This window comes from Myripristis murdjan, chromosome 21 (assembly GCF_902150065.1).
Source record: "Myripristis murdjan chromosome 21, fMyrMur1.1, whole genome shotgun sequence".
Classification (NCBI taxonomy): Eukaryota; Metazoa; Chordata; class Actinopteri; order Holocentriformes; family Holocentridae; genus Myripristis; species Myripristis murdjan.
In genome coordinates this window covers 8,259,210-8,276,753 of record NC_044000.1, presented here as the reverse complement: position 1 = coordinate 8,276,753, position 17,544 = coordinate 8,259,210, and the positions used below count along the sequence as shown (strand labels likewise).

At 42.2% G+C, this 17,544-nt stretch overlaps 1 protein-coding gene across 1 annotated transcript in view; it reads right to left on the bottom strand.

The window, feature by feature from the left end:
• Positions 1–3,830, bottom strand: part of dpp10 (dipeptidyl peptidase like 10) — a 91,462-nt gene extending 87,632 nt beyond the window's left edge. Inside the window, exon 1 of the mRNA XM_030081279.1 lies at positions 3,579–3,830. Coding sequence (XP_029937139.1) covers positions 3,579–3,635 — 57 coding nt within the window. The 5' untranslated portion in view covers positions 3,636–3,830. The remainder of the gene's footprint in view (positions 1–3,578) is intronic.
• Between the last annotated feature and the right edge of the window lie 13,714 nt (positions 3,831–17,544).

Sequence of the window (17,544 nt, the reverse complement as noted above, 5' to 3'; positions counted from 1 at the left end):
AAGTAAACAACTTTTTTATTTATGTTAGCCAGTCATGAAGTTAGCAATGTCAAGCTTTTACATTTTGCTGCTTTACTATCAATTTAACAATCAAATGGGAAGAACACTAATGCTGAGTAATTCTAAAGAAGGAAAATTGCACCTGAGCTAGATGTAGCATTGAATGCAAGTGGCCTGCTTGTGCCAGTACTCATCCTTTGCTTCTTTTTACCATTTCTTTTTATTTCTCAAATCCATCCTCACCTTAAGTCTTGTCTTCTTCTCCTGTGTATTTTGTTCCCCCATCACCTACTTCCCAATCCTCTTAAAATCAATCTGCCATTTTCAGCTCTTGCCTTCTCTGCTTTTCCTCTACACTCTCCCCCCTCCTCATGCTATTCTCCTCTCCCTCTCCTTTCACCTCTCTTCCCCTCTCTCCCCTCATCTTCCTCCCAGCCAGGGCTAACATGAAGCAACAGAAGCCTCTACGATGCTCTCTCCATTAGTGTGAGTTACAGTTTCCAGGGCCAGAGAATCACAGTGTGCGAAAGCGCTCCTCTTACTCACAATGAGGGAGGGATCCATTTCTCAAACGTGCACCTTTGTCCCAAGCTTAGCCAACAACTCCATTAACAAAGTGAGGGAGGAGACTCTGTCAGGCCAGGTGGTAAGTCTATACAGCCCGCTGACTGCAAAGAGGCAGGGTTGGCAAAGGGGTCACGCAAAGAGGTCAGCCTCACAGTCAGCTTGTATTATGTCTGTGGTTACAAAGTGCAATGACACAGCTTGAGACTGGCCAATGTCAAATGAGTAACTTTGTTCTCTGATATTCTTTCAGTGAAACTAAAGAGGTATTGGCTGCACTGTGTACTTTCACTGCCAAGAGCTGTCCAGTGCTTCCATTCAGAGCTGGCTGACTGGAGCTAGCCACATAGTCTCCTCGAACATAATATGAAGGAAAGTTTTGCCTGTTTAGATCAAGGCTGCAGTAGTACACCCTGGACTTGGGTTGTGCACCAGCAATATTTTAACAACCCATCTTTAGGGCATTGGCTCACACCGCCGAGGGCTTCATTACTGTAGTGCTTCATGCAATGGGATTTTAAATATGTCTCACGCATCCACTTTAAAACGATTTGCCGTTAATTCTAAGGCACTGTGCAGATTTAATTGAATTCATTTGTAAGAAAACAGTACTCAATTAACTGTCAGTGGACTAACTCCAGTGGATTCCATCACAAATATGAATATTAGCTCTTGCTCTGGTTTCTCTATCCAACAGAGACATGCTCCTGTTCAGAAAAAAAACAGTGCCCATGCAATGAAAACTGAATTGCATGCCAGTCTTATTTATGTTTTATCTTCTGTAGCTGCAAGTGCTGTGAACACGGGTATTACATAACCAAAACAATAGACATGTGGGCCACCATAGTCCAACAATTTGACAAAAGTTGCCAAAAACTAAAATCTGGGACATTGGATTTGCACCTTAGATGCATGCTGAGTAATTTCATTTTAACAACCCGCCCAATGCCATCCATTTGGGAAGATATTAACAGTTTAAGCGCTACTTTAAGCAAACTCTGAAATGCTTTCAATACAACAGTTCTGGTCATTATTGAAGTAAAAGAAAAAAGGGAAAAATAAATCTCTGGTCCTCTACCATACAGATATTACAGCAGCCTTGAGCTCAGTTCTCTCCATCACCTATTACTTAGAGATCCCTCAGTGTTTTTCCCCTTTTGTAATTCCCTCAGTGTCGTCATGCAACTTTGATGAAGAGTAACCCTGTTAAGAGCCTGGCAGAGAACCGCGTATATAGTATGCACCTTGACAAAGCCTGGTACATTAATAGCATGAGCTCTGCTGAGGCACATCTCTCACCCCAGCACTTACGAACGTGATTCCAGCCTGATGCACCAATCTTATGCAATAACTTACACTGACTGCCCAGCATACAAAGATTTTTTTAAAAAATCACTGAGTGTTTTATGCAATGCAAAATTTGTGATACTCTTACAAAAGTGAAATGCACTCAACTCATTTAAAACTATACACGCTGTATAATATTTCAATTCTGATTTTTATGTTTATTTTTAGAATGAACTTATCGGTAGGAATGTACTTGTTTTCCTGTTTGGCTGAAGTCTTAAAGCTGTCTCACAGACATCATCAAGTTGATTTGCACATTTAACAAAAAAAACTAGATTTGAACAGCCACCAATAACAAACTCATCTAAGGATTCAACATGTCTGCCAATACTTCCATTAGCAATCCCCTATACTTGTGCGCTATGAAGATAGTTCCATCACAGAATAAATAATAACACACTGTTTTCAATGAGGCAATATCAACAATATGACTTTGAAATGGGCTTTGGGGCCCACTTTATAATAACCACTAGTGTCCATTTGGTATATAGATCTAGTACGGAGCAGGATGTATTAGGCTACCATATTTCAAGCACATCTCATGTGGCCCTCTAATATTTCAGGCACAGAAATTCAATTATGAGCTGGGGTTTTGATTTCTTAGAATAATAGGGCTATGTGGCTCATTCAATTAAGAGCACGGAGAATATAGGCCTATTTGGCAATCCGTTTAGGAGCCACAGCTCTCAGAGGAAGGCGCATAGTGGAATAGATTCAATTCATATCATTCATATAATTAGAGTCAAATTATGGGTCTAATCGAAAAGCACATTGACTGACTTGACGCTACACGTGCCTGGGGTAAAACTGAAAAATTTAGAGAAGGGAAATCAATAATTGATGCAGGGCTCGGCGCAAACAAACTGTATGGTTGTCAAGTTGCACTCCACATTCCCAGCAAAGACCCTGATCTCATCGCCCTGAATTCTTTAACATCAACATTGCAGTGAGGAACGCCACCTGTGTCAAGATGCCAAAAGCATAAAGAGGAACATTTAACCCCTACTGTGTCACCACAATATTTGACGTGCCTGGATTACAGAATCAGAGCGCCGGGATCGCAGTCGATGAGAATATTTTGAGAGTAAAATGCGAGCAGTGTCTCTTTTTCAAAGTGATTTTCCACGACTGTTCCCTTTCAAGGTGTCGGGGGCAGCTGACAGGAGGCAGCGGATGAATTACAATGCACCCTGCGCCGTCTCTCTCTCTTTCTCCCTCTCTGACTGTGCATGTGCTCAAGATATTGAAGATTAGTCTGTGACCCAACCTGACAGCTGACGATGAGCTCTAAGTGCCACTGATTGTTTGAACGGCGGCATATGCAGCTAAACTTAAATGACGTCTTGCAGATCTCTCACCATTTGGAGCATCATCTGGACAGAAAATTGATGCTGATGGAGGCAATGGGCAAACCACTACAGCAAATGCAACATCCCTTCCCCTTAATGATAAAACATCTCATCAAACATTTAACTTCATGCGTTTGATGAGAACTGCTTGTCAGTGGGCCTCCATTTAACAAGCAATTCATTTAAGATGATATGATAGTAATGTGACGTCTTCAAAATATGAACTGACCTTGCAGAAAAGATTACCCTAGGGAGTTAAACATTAATGCACATGGACTAAGTGCAGGAGATGAGTCAAAGAAAAGCCCAATTGCCCACCTCATCCGGCTGCGGTTGATTCGGTCTCTGATTCGGCTGCTCTTTGGTAGCTGTCATTGTAAACTCCTTGTGCGATAAACTTGTCGCCCGGAATGAATCCTAAAAAAATCCGTGCTTCCCGTGGAATAAGAGAGAGGAGGGGATGATGCGGCGGGCAGGCGCCGTTTTGTCAACTGCGGAATCTTAAGCAGGACTGGAAGCGGAGGGATGGATCCGTCACGATTGAATCCTGCGAGGTCTTGGAGCGTCTGACGAGAAGCCAACGCAGCCTGTGCGTTCACATCACCCCAGGAAAGGGAGGGGAGGTTTGGACAGTCGTTACAAAACTAAGAAAGCCAAAGTCGGCTCATGTTTTTCCAATCTGCCTCCTCTCTGTCTCCGTGTCTGTCTCTGTCACTGTAAACGGCGGAGGGGGCGGTGGGGGGGCTTGATAACTCTCTCCCTGTCTACTCAGTGATCCCGGTATTGGGAGGATGAGATGATAACATAGACACGCGGGGGGAGGAGGAGGAGGAGAAGGAGGAGGAGGAAAAGGATGGATGGAGGGAGGAGGAGGCGGCTGTATGAGGTGGGGGTGCCGAAGTGGTCTTGTGATACCGGGTGGGGGATGTGTTTGCTGGACCTAACAAACAGTCCGCTGTACAAGTCTGTAGTTGTTAACTGTTGCAGCATTATGTTGGCATGGCGTGCCAGCACTTTGGAATAAGCAGGAATCGCGCATCATGTGCGGCAACTGAGCCGGTGCCTGGCAGGCGCTGTCCGCGGTGCTGAAACCCCGGACTGGGCGCAGCGCATTCATCTTCATTATGCGTAGGCGCTGTCGCGGGCGAACACCACGCCGATTCTCGGTTTTTATTATTCTATAAAGAATGGCCACAGGCTCCGTCAGACAGTCACCTTTTAGTTGAAAATCTTGTTGTTTTGTAATCCAGGAGCTTTGACTTGGCCTTAAGCGTGGAGCTTAAGTGGTCAATAAAATGAGATTCAACACCTCTCTCCATGTCTGGCTGTGGGTTGTTAAACTCGTACGGGCTAAGACTGCAATTGCATCGGTCTTTAGAGTGCTTAGAAGTGAAATACCAACTGTGAACACAGCGCTTTATCAAAGTTACCGCAGGCTTATGAGAGAACGACGTTTTCTGGTTAGGGGCTCAACTTTATGGAGCTGGAAGCCACACACTGAAGCCTTTGTAAACACCATGCAGCCACAGAATGGGAGTCTGAAGTATTAAGCCAGTGCGTTCATATCCTTAATGCTTGTGCCAGACATGGATCAGTGTTTTATATCTGTGTTTGACATGGTCACAATTAGACTTCCTTGGTTTGATCCCAAGTTTTTGGGGTTAGGCCTATATGAGGTGTAGCAAAATAACTCACTGATGTGACAGTAAGGAAATACTTATTTTTATTTTTATTTATTTATTTTTTTTTATACGGACTGTATGTCCTTGACTCTCCTTCAATGCATGTCAGCTTAAACGCTCCAGTATGCCAGTATAAAGGGAATGAACATTGTTGAGTACAATGGTGCCACACATACCGATCATATACGGTCCTTCTTGAAAGCTTCTCAAGGTAACACTTCGTATCCTACTATTTCCGCTCAGACCTGCAGCAAAAATTCAGCTGAAATCAGCTCCATTTCGTTTCTATCACATTGTAAAATCATCCAAGAGCATACAAAAAAACATGTAATTACAAAAAATAACAACAACTAAAAAACGCAAGAAATGAAGCTAATTATTGTGCCAGTCACATCTGATGATCTGTCATTTGCATTGTCCAATGAAATGCAAAACATACTACCGGTATATATGCATATATGCAACCATTGGTTTGGAGTTAAAAGTGCACCAGTTAAAGTAATACTTTCACACCATGGCTCAAAATATGGATGGATTTATAGGGTTGTTGATCAATACTAATGTCTCAGTGACTTTGCCAGGTGCTGAGATTTCTAGCTTTCAAAGCTTACTTTCTGACCCTAGTGCCCCTCCACCTCCAGCAACACCTCCATCATACCCACCCCGACTTCCTTGCATTTTCAAATGCCAAGTGGGAGCAATGGAAGATGATGCTATCGGCAAGAAACCAATATAGTAAAGCACCTCACTCTCATGTCAGAGAAATCAAATGCCAAAGCAGGTATAATATCATAGCAATGCCAACTCTTCACATAATGGATATCTAATTAGCAAGCTTACTCTGTTGTGTATATGTGACTTGAGAAGCCCTTTGCTGGAGTCTGTGGTATAAGGCAGGACCAGCCCAATGTTTTGACTAGTGGACCCTTTGGGAATGTTTGGTCATATTAGTTGTTGTCTTTTCAAAGGAGTCCTGTGTTCCATAGTTAACTATCACTACAAAAGTCAGAGAGGTCTATAATGTGGGAAAAATCAAACTAAACTTTTTATTTAACCAAATCAATGTCCATAATCCTTCTCTTGTCTGCTTTCAACAGCCTGAGACATGCTACATCTGCTGTGCACAAATTAACTTTCAGATGCTTATGGGCTTGCTGCTGCCACTAATGGTCAGTTGTTTTATAATTGTATGGGTAAACAACCTTCAATGGCCCCTGTGAAAATAGGGCATTTTAATAACAAGAAGAAATCCTTCCACAGCTGTACATTTAATCTCTGTCTGTTCCAAGATGTTGGAACTACAGTGCTATGTAGTTACTTCATTTGAGCACATCCATGCAACAGTGTCTGGCGGCAGAAATGAAGACCTTTGGGAATGCCCACAAGGACCTACAGGAACGCTCACTTCCAGGAACATCCGCCTTCGGGAATATTCATTAAGATTAGGGTTAGGATGAGGGGGGCATTCCCAGAGGTGGACAGTCCTAGAGGTGTTCCTGGAGATATTCGTGTGGGCCACCAGACCCCTATCCATCTGTGGTACCAAATTATTGCAGTCTCTTTCAAGCACTGGTGGAAGCATCAAGTGTCTTACTCAGAGGCAGAGTATCAGTGAAGAAGTTATGTAAAATATCTTGCTGGCAGCTTTCTTGCTATTTAGTGGCTTTGTTGGCAACTGGTTTGCCAGCTCCATTCATGTGTGTCCATGTGGGGAAACCACAAGTTTATCATGCCATGAATCATTTTTCACCTCATATTTACTTTGTACATGGTTATTGATTCAATCCTCCATTAATTTACAGACTTGACAACAACAGACAGATGTGCATAAAATTGTGACTGAATTGACCTTAAAAATGAACACGATGCTGCCATCAGGAACTGAAGCAGCCTCTACTCCACATCAGGGGCTAGTTTGGAGGGGAGCACATGCATACTGTAAATCTATTGCTCATCTGTATCTCTTTTATAGCCTCTGTAAATGTTTATCGCAGGCTAATTACTAATATGTAACTCCCTTCAAGGGATATCATGAAATATTTTTCTGCTGCTGCAAGCCAAATTACATCCAATGTTCCAGTGTTGCTTTTTAATACCAAACTGTTGTGTGTTAGAGTGACATACACACAGGACGGCAGTAAGTTGTAGGAACTGTGCTGTTTTTGGCTCTGCTTACTCGGCCATAGACAATTAATGATATGGATGTCCCTGTGGACGGTATTTTGAAGTCTTGTTTTCACTCAAAAAAAGCCTAATGAAAAAAGAAATATTGGCTTTTAAATACTATATTATGATATACAACAGCTGTCATTGGACCATATCAAACTGGTCTGTCCTCTCTCTCGTTCCTCACAAGGCTGTTTTTGTTATTTATCATGCAAAGTACTTGATGTCGACATTAAAGTCCATTACATTTTTCATAATGTTTTTTCAGTGTAGCACTCTAAATTGAAATGTACCTCTGCTATTTAAATGAAAGTGAGTAGTAGTAGTAGTAGTAGTTTTAGTCAAGAGTTCAAATAGTAGCAGGACTGACAGTACCAGTTCAGTTCTTATCACAGTGGCCCATGTTGAGATAAACATCTACATGAGAAAAATACAATAGGCCTACATCAGGTTACATAACAGACAAGTTAATGTACATTGATTTAGATGTGTGTATGCATGTTATTCTACAACATACACTATATTACCAAAAGTATTCGCTCACCTGCCTTTACTCATACTATGAACTGAAGTGCCATCCCATTCCTAACCCATAGAGTTCAATATGATGTCGGTCCACCTTTTGCAGCTATTACAGCTTCAACTCTTCTGGGAAGACTGTCCACAAGGTTGAGGAGAGTGTTTATAGGAATTTTTGACCATTCTTCCAAAAGCGCATTGGTGAGGTCACACACTGATGTTGGTCGAGAAGGCCTGGCTCTCAGTCTCCGCTCTAATTCATCCCAAAGGTGTTCTATCGGGTTCAGGTCAGGACTCTGTGCAGGCCAGTCAAGTTCATCCACACCAGACTCTGTCATCCATGTCTTTATGGACCTTGCTTTGTGCGCTGGTGCACAGTCATGTTGGAAGAGGAAGGGGCCCGCTCCAAACTGTTCCCACAAGGTTGGGAGCATGGAATTGTCCAAAATGTTTTGGTATCCTGAAGCATTCAAAGTTCCTTTTACTGTAACTAAGGGGCCAAGCCCAGCTCCTGAAAAACAACCCCACACCATAATTCCTCCTCCACCAAATTTCACAGTCGGCACAATGCAGTCTGAAATGTACCGTTCTCTTGGCAACCTCCAAACCCAGACTCGTCCATCAGATTGCCAGATGGAAAAGCGTGATTCATCACTCCAGAGAACGCGTCTCCACTGCTCTAGAGGCCAGTGGCGGCGTGCTTTACACCATTGCATCCGACGCTTTGCATTGCACTTGGTGATGTGTGGCTTGGCTGCAGCTGCTCGGCCATGGAAACCCATTCCATGAAGCTCTCTGCGTACTGTACTTGGGCTAATCTGAAGGTCACATGAAGTTTGTAGCTTTGTAGCAATTGACTGTGCAGAAAGTCGGCGACCTCTTTGCACTATGCGCTTCAGCATCCGCTGACCCCTCTCCGTCACTTTACGTGGCCTACCACTTCGTGGCTGAGTTGCTGTTGTTCCCAAACGCTTCCATTTTGTTATAATAGAGCTGACAGTTGACTGTGGAATATTTAGGAGCGAGGAAATTTCACGACTGGATTTGTTGCACAGGTGGCATCCTATGACAGTTCCACGCTGGAATTCACTGAGCTCCTGAGAGCGGCCCATTCTTTCACAAATGTCTTGTTTCACAGTCTGCATGCCTGAGTGCTTGATTTTATACACCTGTGGCCAGGCCAAGTGATTAGGACACCTGATTCTGATCATTTGAATGGGTGAGCGAATACTTTTGGTAATATAGTGTATATTATTAGGTGGCTTATCCTGAGACCTAATGAGTTGTGCTGGGGAGCCTGCTGGTGCGATGAAGAATAAAATAGAATGAGATGATATGTAGACAAGATCAGCAGGCCACACAGAGTAGATTAAAATTTATTATAGCAGTGTTTCTGATGTTTACAATATCTCTACATAACAACTGACTCTGTGCACCTTTTTATATGTATACATTTTGGTGAGGCAAGAAATACAAAGAATATTTACTAACTTACTTACTTACTAACTACTAACATGACAGTCATTCGTTTGATTTTAAAAAGAATGATAGGAAGAGTTGTGGTTGTGCAAGAGGCAGTGGAATACACATGGTATCAGCTTTGAAATGAAATTTTCACTTGGGCAGGTATGGCAAACACTGCCACTGTCAGTCAGGGTTACTTGAATTCAGGGTTACTTGAATTCCTGGTTACTGACAGAGTTCAATAGAAATCATAAATCTCTTAATGCCCTTTTAACATTTAAAAAATAACACATATCATCAAGTTAAAAACCCATGCTTCTATCAGCTCAGACTAGCCTAAACCTGACCTTCTATAGTTATGAATTTATTGACATTAACTTGAATACACTCTCATGCAAGACACAGTAGGTCAGGTTTCCATTTCTTGTACAGCTCAATGGCAAATGTGTTTCAAGGCCCTGGTCAAACTGCACTATGACACCTTTAGAGAAACACTTACCCACCCCCAAATGTGCTTACAGAGTGAATTACTAGATTGAAGACATTCCTATCACTCTGAGCTATTCCCACAAACTATGATACATAAAATCACAGCTTGTAGCAGCAAAACATTCAAGTTATATCGTGACATAATAACAACAGACGAAGAACAAGAATTAAAGGAGGGAAGAGGAGGTGGTGGAGGAAGATGGGGAGAAGAAGAAGAAGAAGAAGAAGAAGAAGAAGAAGAAGAAGAAGAAGAAGAAGAAGAAGAATTAGAAGATACATACTGCACCTGGATCAGTGTGGACCAGCCTATTTTTGTAAAATACCAAGTGCTAAATCAGTCAACAGTCCTTTACTGTTGACACATGACAACAGAGCTTTAAAGAGCCTGTTGAGCTTGCTTGTTCAATGAGGTTTTTGCTCGCTGTACACTATAAACTCCTGTAGGCAAGATCTACAACATGCCGGATGCCGCTGTGCCACCAACCCATTAACACAGACAAGGCTCGCACATCTCAGAGAAGGGACATTCAGCAGCATAGGGAGATAACTCAGCATAAGCACTTTTTGAGGGTGTAAACAAACGAACATTTAAACGGATAGGACACTGCAGAGGATAGGACATGACATGAGATGAGGGGAAACGAGTTGAGACGGGACAGGATGAGATGAGAGTAGTGTTGTAGTGACAAATCAGTCTCTTTGGACTATAATAAAGGCATTAGATTGATCTGCATGTTCCACTTTGTAGAGGGGTGATCAGTCCATTTCAAAAAGTAAGCTGGCTCAGATCTGCCTTAGGCACAACTAAGTACAGGACTCTGCAGCGAATAATGAACACAGCTGGAAAGATCATTGGTGTCACACTCCCCTCCCACCTGGACATTTACAACACCCGCCTCGCCCGAAAAGCACTCAGCATTGTGGGTAACCCCAGCCACCCCTCACACCACCTACTTTGCCTACTACCATCAGGGAGAAGGTACCAGAGTCTCCGTGCTCCCTCCACCAGACTCTTGAACAGCTTCATCCACCAAGCTGTCAGGAAACTGAACTCTCTCCCCTCCGTGGTATAGACTGTGGCACCCCCCGGCAAGCGTGTTGACTCTGAACTGCCCCACTCACAAAAAGGCACCAGACACTTTAAATAACCACAAAACATGATGAGTACTACCTCTACACACAATCACTGTGGAATGAAAGTTGCTGTTTTGTTTTTGTGTTTTGTTGCATTTTCTTTTTTTCCCCACTATCCTATTGTTTAATATTGTTTTTTATATTGTTTTTTGTATTGTTTTTAAAGCATTTCTTTTTTCTTTTTCTTCCTTTTTTTTGCACTATTTAATCAGGGTGAAATGTTTTTCTCTGTATGTCTGGCACATAACTGCAGAATTGACAATAAAGCATCTTGAATCTTGAATCTTGAATACTGCCACTGTGGCTGTAGCTTTATGGGAAGCAGCCAGAATAAAATAGAGTTACCACATGTAGAAACACTGGTTGTCAGATGTGTCCAAAGTTTGGCTCTGTGTGTGGATATGCTTTTTTCTCCACTATTTCAAGGTATAGCATGGGGGTGTATTGAATGTGGGCTTTACTGTGTTGTTTTGTTTTTACTGTAAGCACACTGAGACAAATTCCCTCCACCTTTTCCTGGTGTGGTATAAACTATTGAATTTTGAAACCCGAGTCTTAAAACAGGGTATTTGCTGCTTAGAAATCCCAAAGTACAGATATACATTCTACTGTCTGCCACACAGTGACCCGAAAGAACAAACCCTCTGACAATGATCTCAACAAAATCTGAAAGAAGCCAACAAGAGACAACCATAGCAGCATGTGCAAACAACACATCTCTCTCACCCAAAATGCTTAGGCTCAAATATTGACATCTTGTCTTTAACCTGCTCTACCTTCAGAATGTCAAAGACGTGAAATTACTGTAAAGTAACCATGTTGTGTAAAGAATGCACAAGGCGAGTTGGTTGGTCAACCGTGAAGGTCAACAAAAGTATTGGTTCTCAGAAAGAATTTGAAGCGCAGAGAAAGAAGAAGAAAAAAATCAATTTTATTTTGTGTGGGTGTGTTAAGTGCATTCTGGCAGTGCAGCCCTTATTAGCATGAATTCCACTTAACCTTTCCATGTGCACGCCATTTGTTGGATGGAGACTAATGGAGCTCGCCTATATGAAAGAAGACTGTGACACACACATTGCATCTGCTCGGATGCTGGTTGTTGAATCTCCGTCTGATAGGCTGTGGACAATTCCTTCAGCTAATGCTAAAGGATGTCGCCGTGTTTGGTTAGCAGAAGAAAACATTTTGGAATATTTTCTGTTCCAGATATGTTGCATATGGCGATAATGCTGTTTTGCACTTTGAAACACCATTAGGAATTTCAGTCCAACAAATCCGCTTGCCAACCATGGTGAATCCATAACTGTGACTAATGGGAATATGTGATATGCCGAAACAGGCTAGTGACTGTGTTTCTATGCTCTAACCTGCATCTTGTTCACAGTTTTTCAGGCATTCATATTTGTTAGCCAAGAGCAATTGCGCAGCCATGAAAATGATCATGTTGGCCCCCAACAAATGATGCAAGCGCCCCTCAGACCAATCAGCAACAAGATACATCATCCCTCAAAGCTTCATAAAAATGTGCCGCTGGTCTAGCCGACATGGCCTTTCAATGTATAAAATTTTGACCTTTAATTACAGTGTCCCCATCATGCACTGTAATTTGTGGTGGAATGCCAGAACAGAAAAAATGCAGCATCAAACCAAATTTCCTCAAAATCACACCAGTGGTGAGTGAGATATCACATTTGACAGACATATTAACAGACAGACAGATGGACACAGCTTGAGCCGCAGCAGCCACCCCCAGCTGTGCCTGAATGAGGCATAAAAAAGAGGGAAAAACACTGCATAGAGCATTACATCGAGTTATGAGCTACAACAACCGCTGTCTGAATGGCTGTTAATGTAACGTAATTCTGTTAATCTTACATAATTCCATATTGGACCGCCGCAGGATCTGAATGCTATTTCCCTAAGCATCACTTCAAGTGCTCACTCCTTTACAGATGCACTAGTTCTTCAGCTTGTTTCATGTCTGCTGAAGTTCTTTAAATGAATACCACTCTCCGTGCCCCGCTTCAAACACAAAGTCACTCAGCACTGTGAGAATAAAGGCAATGGCATTAAAGGAAAGCAAGCTAGGCTGAATTACTGACACAGGATCAAAGTCAGTGCTTTAAAGATATAAGTTTGAGTTTGGCTTTGGCTCGTTTGATGTACTTCTTTTTTCTGCTTTCATAAACAGCAAAAGGGAGAGGAGACACAATCCTTAGCACTTATGTGATGTTGTGGGTGAACGTGCTATGCCAAAAATAAAATTACACAACCTCCTCTTCCAGTGCAGTGACTTTATATGGAAGTGTAATTAGAATTGGTAAGGTGAATTGTGAATTATAAGGCACTGAAGGAGAGCGAAAGAGAGAGAGAGAGAAAGAGAGAGAGAGAGAGAGAGTACATTTGTGTGAGGGAGGGAACACACTTTTACTTCAAACTACAGTACCTAGCAGAGTTGACGAGTGCCAGAGAAAGCGGATGTAGAGGTAGAGAGACACAGAGCGAGGGAGAGAGAGAGATAGAGGGGGAGGGGAGGGGGTGGAGGGGTAGAGAGTGAGGCAGCAAGAAAGAGAAGGAAGGTGGAGGAGAAGGAGGGAGACAGAGAGCGAGAGGAAAAGAGAGCCCTGGGGAAGTGTTTTGCTGAGGTGTCTGCTGTTGATAAAGTATTTACGACCCTGGGGCAATTTAGTGCAGACATTCAGGAACTCCACGCCACCAGGCCGCTGATGAAACTTTCATGACCGAGCTCCGCCGTGTGCCGCTGTGGCTTAGCAAGAGCAACTCCACATTCAGCACACCACTACATTACAGCATCCACCGCCACTTCTGACTCGCAGCAATATTACCAGCCCAGATTCCAAATTAAATAGGATATTCAAACTGAGTCTTATTCAGCCGGTTTAATGCTTTCAAGCCTTCTTTTCTTTCACTGCTGCACTGAGGCGTTCTGCTTGATATAACTCAAAGGCCACCAACACTGAAGTCACTCCAAAAAAAAAAAAAAAAAAAAAAAAAAAAAATGATGATGATGATGTCGTTACTGTGTGATTTAGGAGCTCAGTCTGGGCCATTCTGCGTTATCTCTTGAGAGCTTTAAATTGCAATGTTGATTGAAGGGTTCTGACTTCAGAGGCAGGGTGAGGCCATCAGTGCTGATAAATCTGGACAATGACAATGAAGAGTGTTTATTTATTTATTTATTTATTTATTTATTACAAAGTCATGCTACTCCCGCTCTATGATTTATTTCTTTGATTGCTTTCTCCTTTAAGGAGCAAAAGATTACATGAAAGAACGGGGGATTTAAAAATGATTGTCCTTCCTTATATTGGCAAGTATTAGAAAAAGAAATTAAATACAGTCTACTTGCTATTCAGATGAAAGCAATGATTTTTTTTTTTTTTTTTTTTTTTTTTTTGCATCTACCCTGATAAATACTGTGTGAGCAGTTCTGGAATGATAATAGCCATTGTATGTGTTTGTCTTCATCGCTTGCACTGATCTTGCATTGATCATCTCTGCAAGTCTTTGGCACATCCAGGCAAAGAGAGCGAGTTTACTTCTGAAAGCACTGCATAAAGCAGCAATTCCTATTACAGCCAGCATTTGCATATCAGCACCAATTTGAGAAACCCACTGCCATGAATACTGACATCAAAATGGTCGTTTTGCTCTGCAATTTGTGTTTTTCAAAGGATCTGCCTGGGGCGCATAAACATCAGACACACCAAATGACCGGCAGAAGCCCCTTTCATCAGACTGCAGAGTGAACGTGAGGATCATTTTCCCAAACATTTCACAATCACTTCAGGTAAAATAGTGATGCTCGACATTGAAAAGACATGTTTAACCTCTGAAGTTTTCAAAGAAGAAAAGAATATTCAGTAAACTCTAGATTGATCATTGGTGCTTTTGCTAGAAAACTGAACACAAATCAAAAGCAATAGGATATCAGTGGCCAAAACTGTGCAAGCATCATAATTTTAATCAGTTCCTAAATAGGTGTCATAATCTTTGACAAACCATCAGTAACTGCAATCATATCAGTAGGCAGGGCGGATAAAGAGTGTTGACTAATTGTAAACCAAGCGCCATCATACTGAGTTGTACAGTCCAACCAAGCTCAACTCTTTACAAGGAAGAATGCTTCGCTCTACCCAGTTAACATCTCTCTATTAATTCAATTTTATGCACCAGGGTTCAGATTACACGGCACTGAGGCACCCTGCTGTTGACATTGCAACGTCAGTCATTTTGCAGTCCCTGTTATTCATTTATTACTGTTCTGTTATCCCACTGCGCTTGTTGATATCATCAAGGGGTGTGTCAGACGAGCTGAACGAAATCCTAATGAGGGTGTCCTCCTAGGATGGGAGAGAGGCACCGGCGGGTCAGACACGAATGCACTCAAACATCTTGTGACATGCGCATCCAGTTACTCTAACAGTGCTGGACACGAAACATTTCAATAATTAAGACCAAACCAAGTAGGAATGCTGTTTGTGTAATTAAGTCTTGGTGGATTAGATGCAGACCGGACAAAGGTCAAAGAGCAAACTGCTGTTGGTACTTGCTTTAATTTAATTTTCAGCACAAAGCAAGTAGCCCCAGATGGCTTTTCAGTAGAAAAATATGATATATAGACATTTAAATATTCTGGCACACATGTGTTGCCCTTGATCGATGTGAAAAGCAGTGCTCGGGGCTGCAGGGTGATGTAGTTAGTAGCTCCTCAACAGAGGACCCTAAGGTTCAACCCACACAAGCACCCACCCTGCTGTAGTGCCCTCAAGCGATACACTGAATCCCTGATGGCTGACCACACAGGGGGAGGGCAGGGGGTGGGGTTGGAGGTCGAATTTCTATGAAGTATCACATTTCAGCCTCATTTCACATAATTATTCGGTGCTGAGCTGCTTAAAGCCACAAGCAGGTTCACATAGTTGCTAGGAGTTACTGTATTTGCAAGTGCAGTCGGATGTTGTCTCATATAAAGCAGAGCACAGTTGTCGCACAGATTAGCCACAGTGGTTTAGCAATTTGTAGTTGTGTTTTTTAAGGCTTGATGCAGAGCAATAAAAAAAAAATGCTTTGAGCAATTTTAATGGCTGCAACTGTGCAAAATATTTTCCAACAGTAAGCCGAACACTATGAAACCGTGCTTATTTATTACTTTTTCGACACGTTTGAGCTCAGACAGCTTGAGGAAAATGTACTCTTTTCAGTTAAATAAAAATGTTATCCACCCCTTTTAAGTAACATGCAATTTTAAAACTCATAATGTACAGATCAATAGTCTATGAAAACTAAAACAAAAGAAAAGAAAAGCTAAATCTATATGTTTGTTTTTTCCATGCTCAGGCATCCTTCCTGTGAAGCACAGCATAAGGTTTAGTGCAGATTCTCCAGCTACAGTATCTCTTGCTTGCTGTAATCTTGACCTTTTTCCCTCTGAAAACAAAAGCACTTTCGAGTTTAAGTGAAAACATACACGCATCCTCCTGCCCAAGACATAATGAAGACAAATTATGCATGGATGCAGCTACAGGAGACACAAAGCATTATTCAAAATCAATACAGCCTCTGGGTTTTTTGCATGTGGGGTGGCAACCAAAAGCTCGAACCCTCCCTGTCTGATCAAAGACAGCCAGTCTCTCCCAATCATGTAGCAGGGCTGCAGCGTTCAGCGTTCTCGCTTTTCAGAGGCTTGTTTCTGTGCCTCATGGATCAGCACAGTCAGGCTGGAGTTTGGCTGGAGAAGAAAGAGCCACGAACGGCCTAAGGCATTCTTTGACATTGGGGGTAATGTTTCATCCCCACTGTATAAAAGCCAAGGCAGTGTACGCTATGTAAAGCCATCCCAAAGCACTGACCTGAGCATGGAGCATCGGGATGTTTCATTATGTTTATATAGGGAACTTATGGTTGGCTGCAAGGCGATTACAAAAAAAAAAAAAAAAATCTGTTTTGTTTTAATGTTGCAGAATGTTTCTTAAAATGGTTGCCTTTGGGTTTGAAGACTGGCTGCGTGCCACAGTTTCTAAGCTGTAAATACAAGCCATTTGGCTCCTGCTTTACCTATGACTTCAAGTAACCTGAAGGTGTTAGGTAATGTTTCTGGAAATAGGAAATCCATAGCAATGTCAGGTTTTTCTGAGTAGGTATGCATGTGTATACTGTTTGCAGATAACAAAGTATAAAAATGGATACTTCACACCAACATGGATGTTACAGAGTGTGGAGAAACTCCCATCAGCAATAGCTTAAAAAATAATTATAGTGTTTGCGACAGCACAAAATACTGTAATTCCCAATATACAGTAAGGGTAAAGAGCAAAGTATTAATGACTACAATGACAACAGTGCATACATTACCGCACACACAGCTTCCACCCACCTCAAACCTCTAATAAAAGCTGCTATGCCCTGCAGAAATCTGGTCGCTTAGCATAAGAAAATTAGAGTTATGGGCATAAGCGCAATCCTCTAAGGTAGTAAAGGAATTAGAAGTCAGAGCTAACTGATCACTCGATAACACGCGTGTCCTTCTCAGACATGTAAAGAATTACAATAGCTAGCTTATCCCCCTTGGGAACTGAGAAGTAGACAGCAGATGAGATCGGTAAAGATTAATTTTACCAGTGACAAGACTCCAAGCTACCTTCCCTCATCAAACATTAACCTGCAACTGCCTGGGGATCAATGGTAGCCCAGATAGCAAGTCACCAGTGGCCATAAAGTGGGCCACTGTCTGCAGTGGTAGCAGCCCATAGCGCCCTCAAAAGGAATATCAATCCCCTTAATGATATAAACGTTTTGAAAAGCGGCAG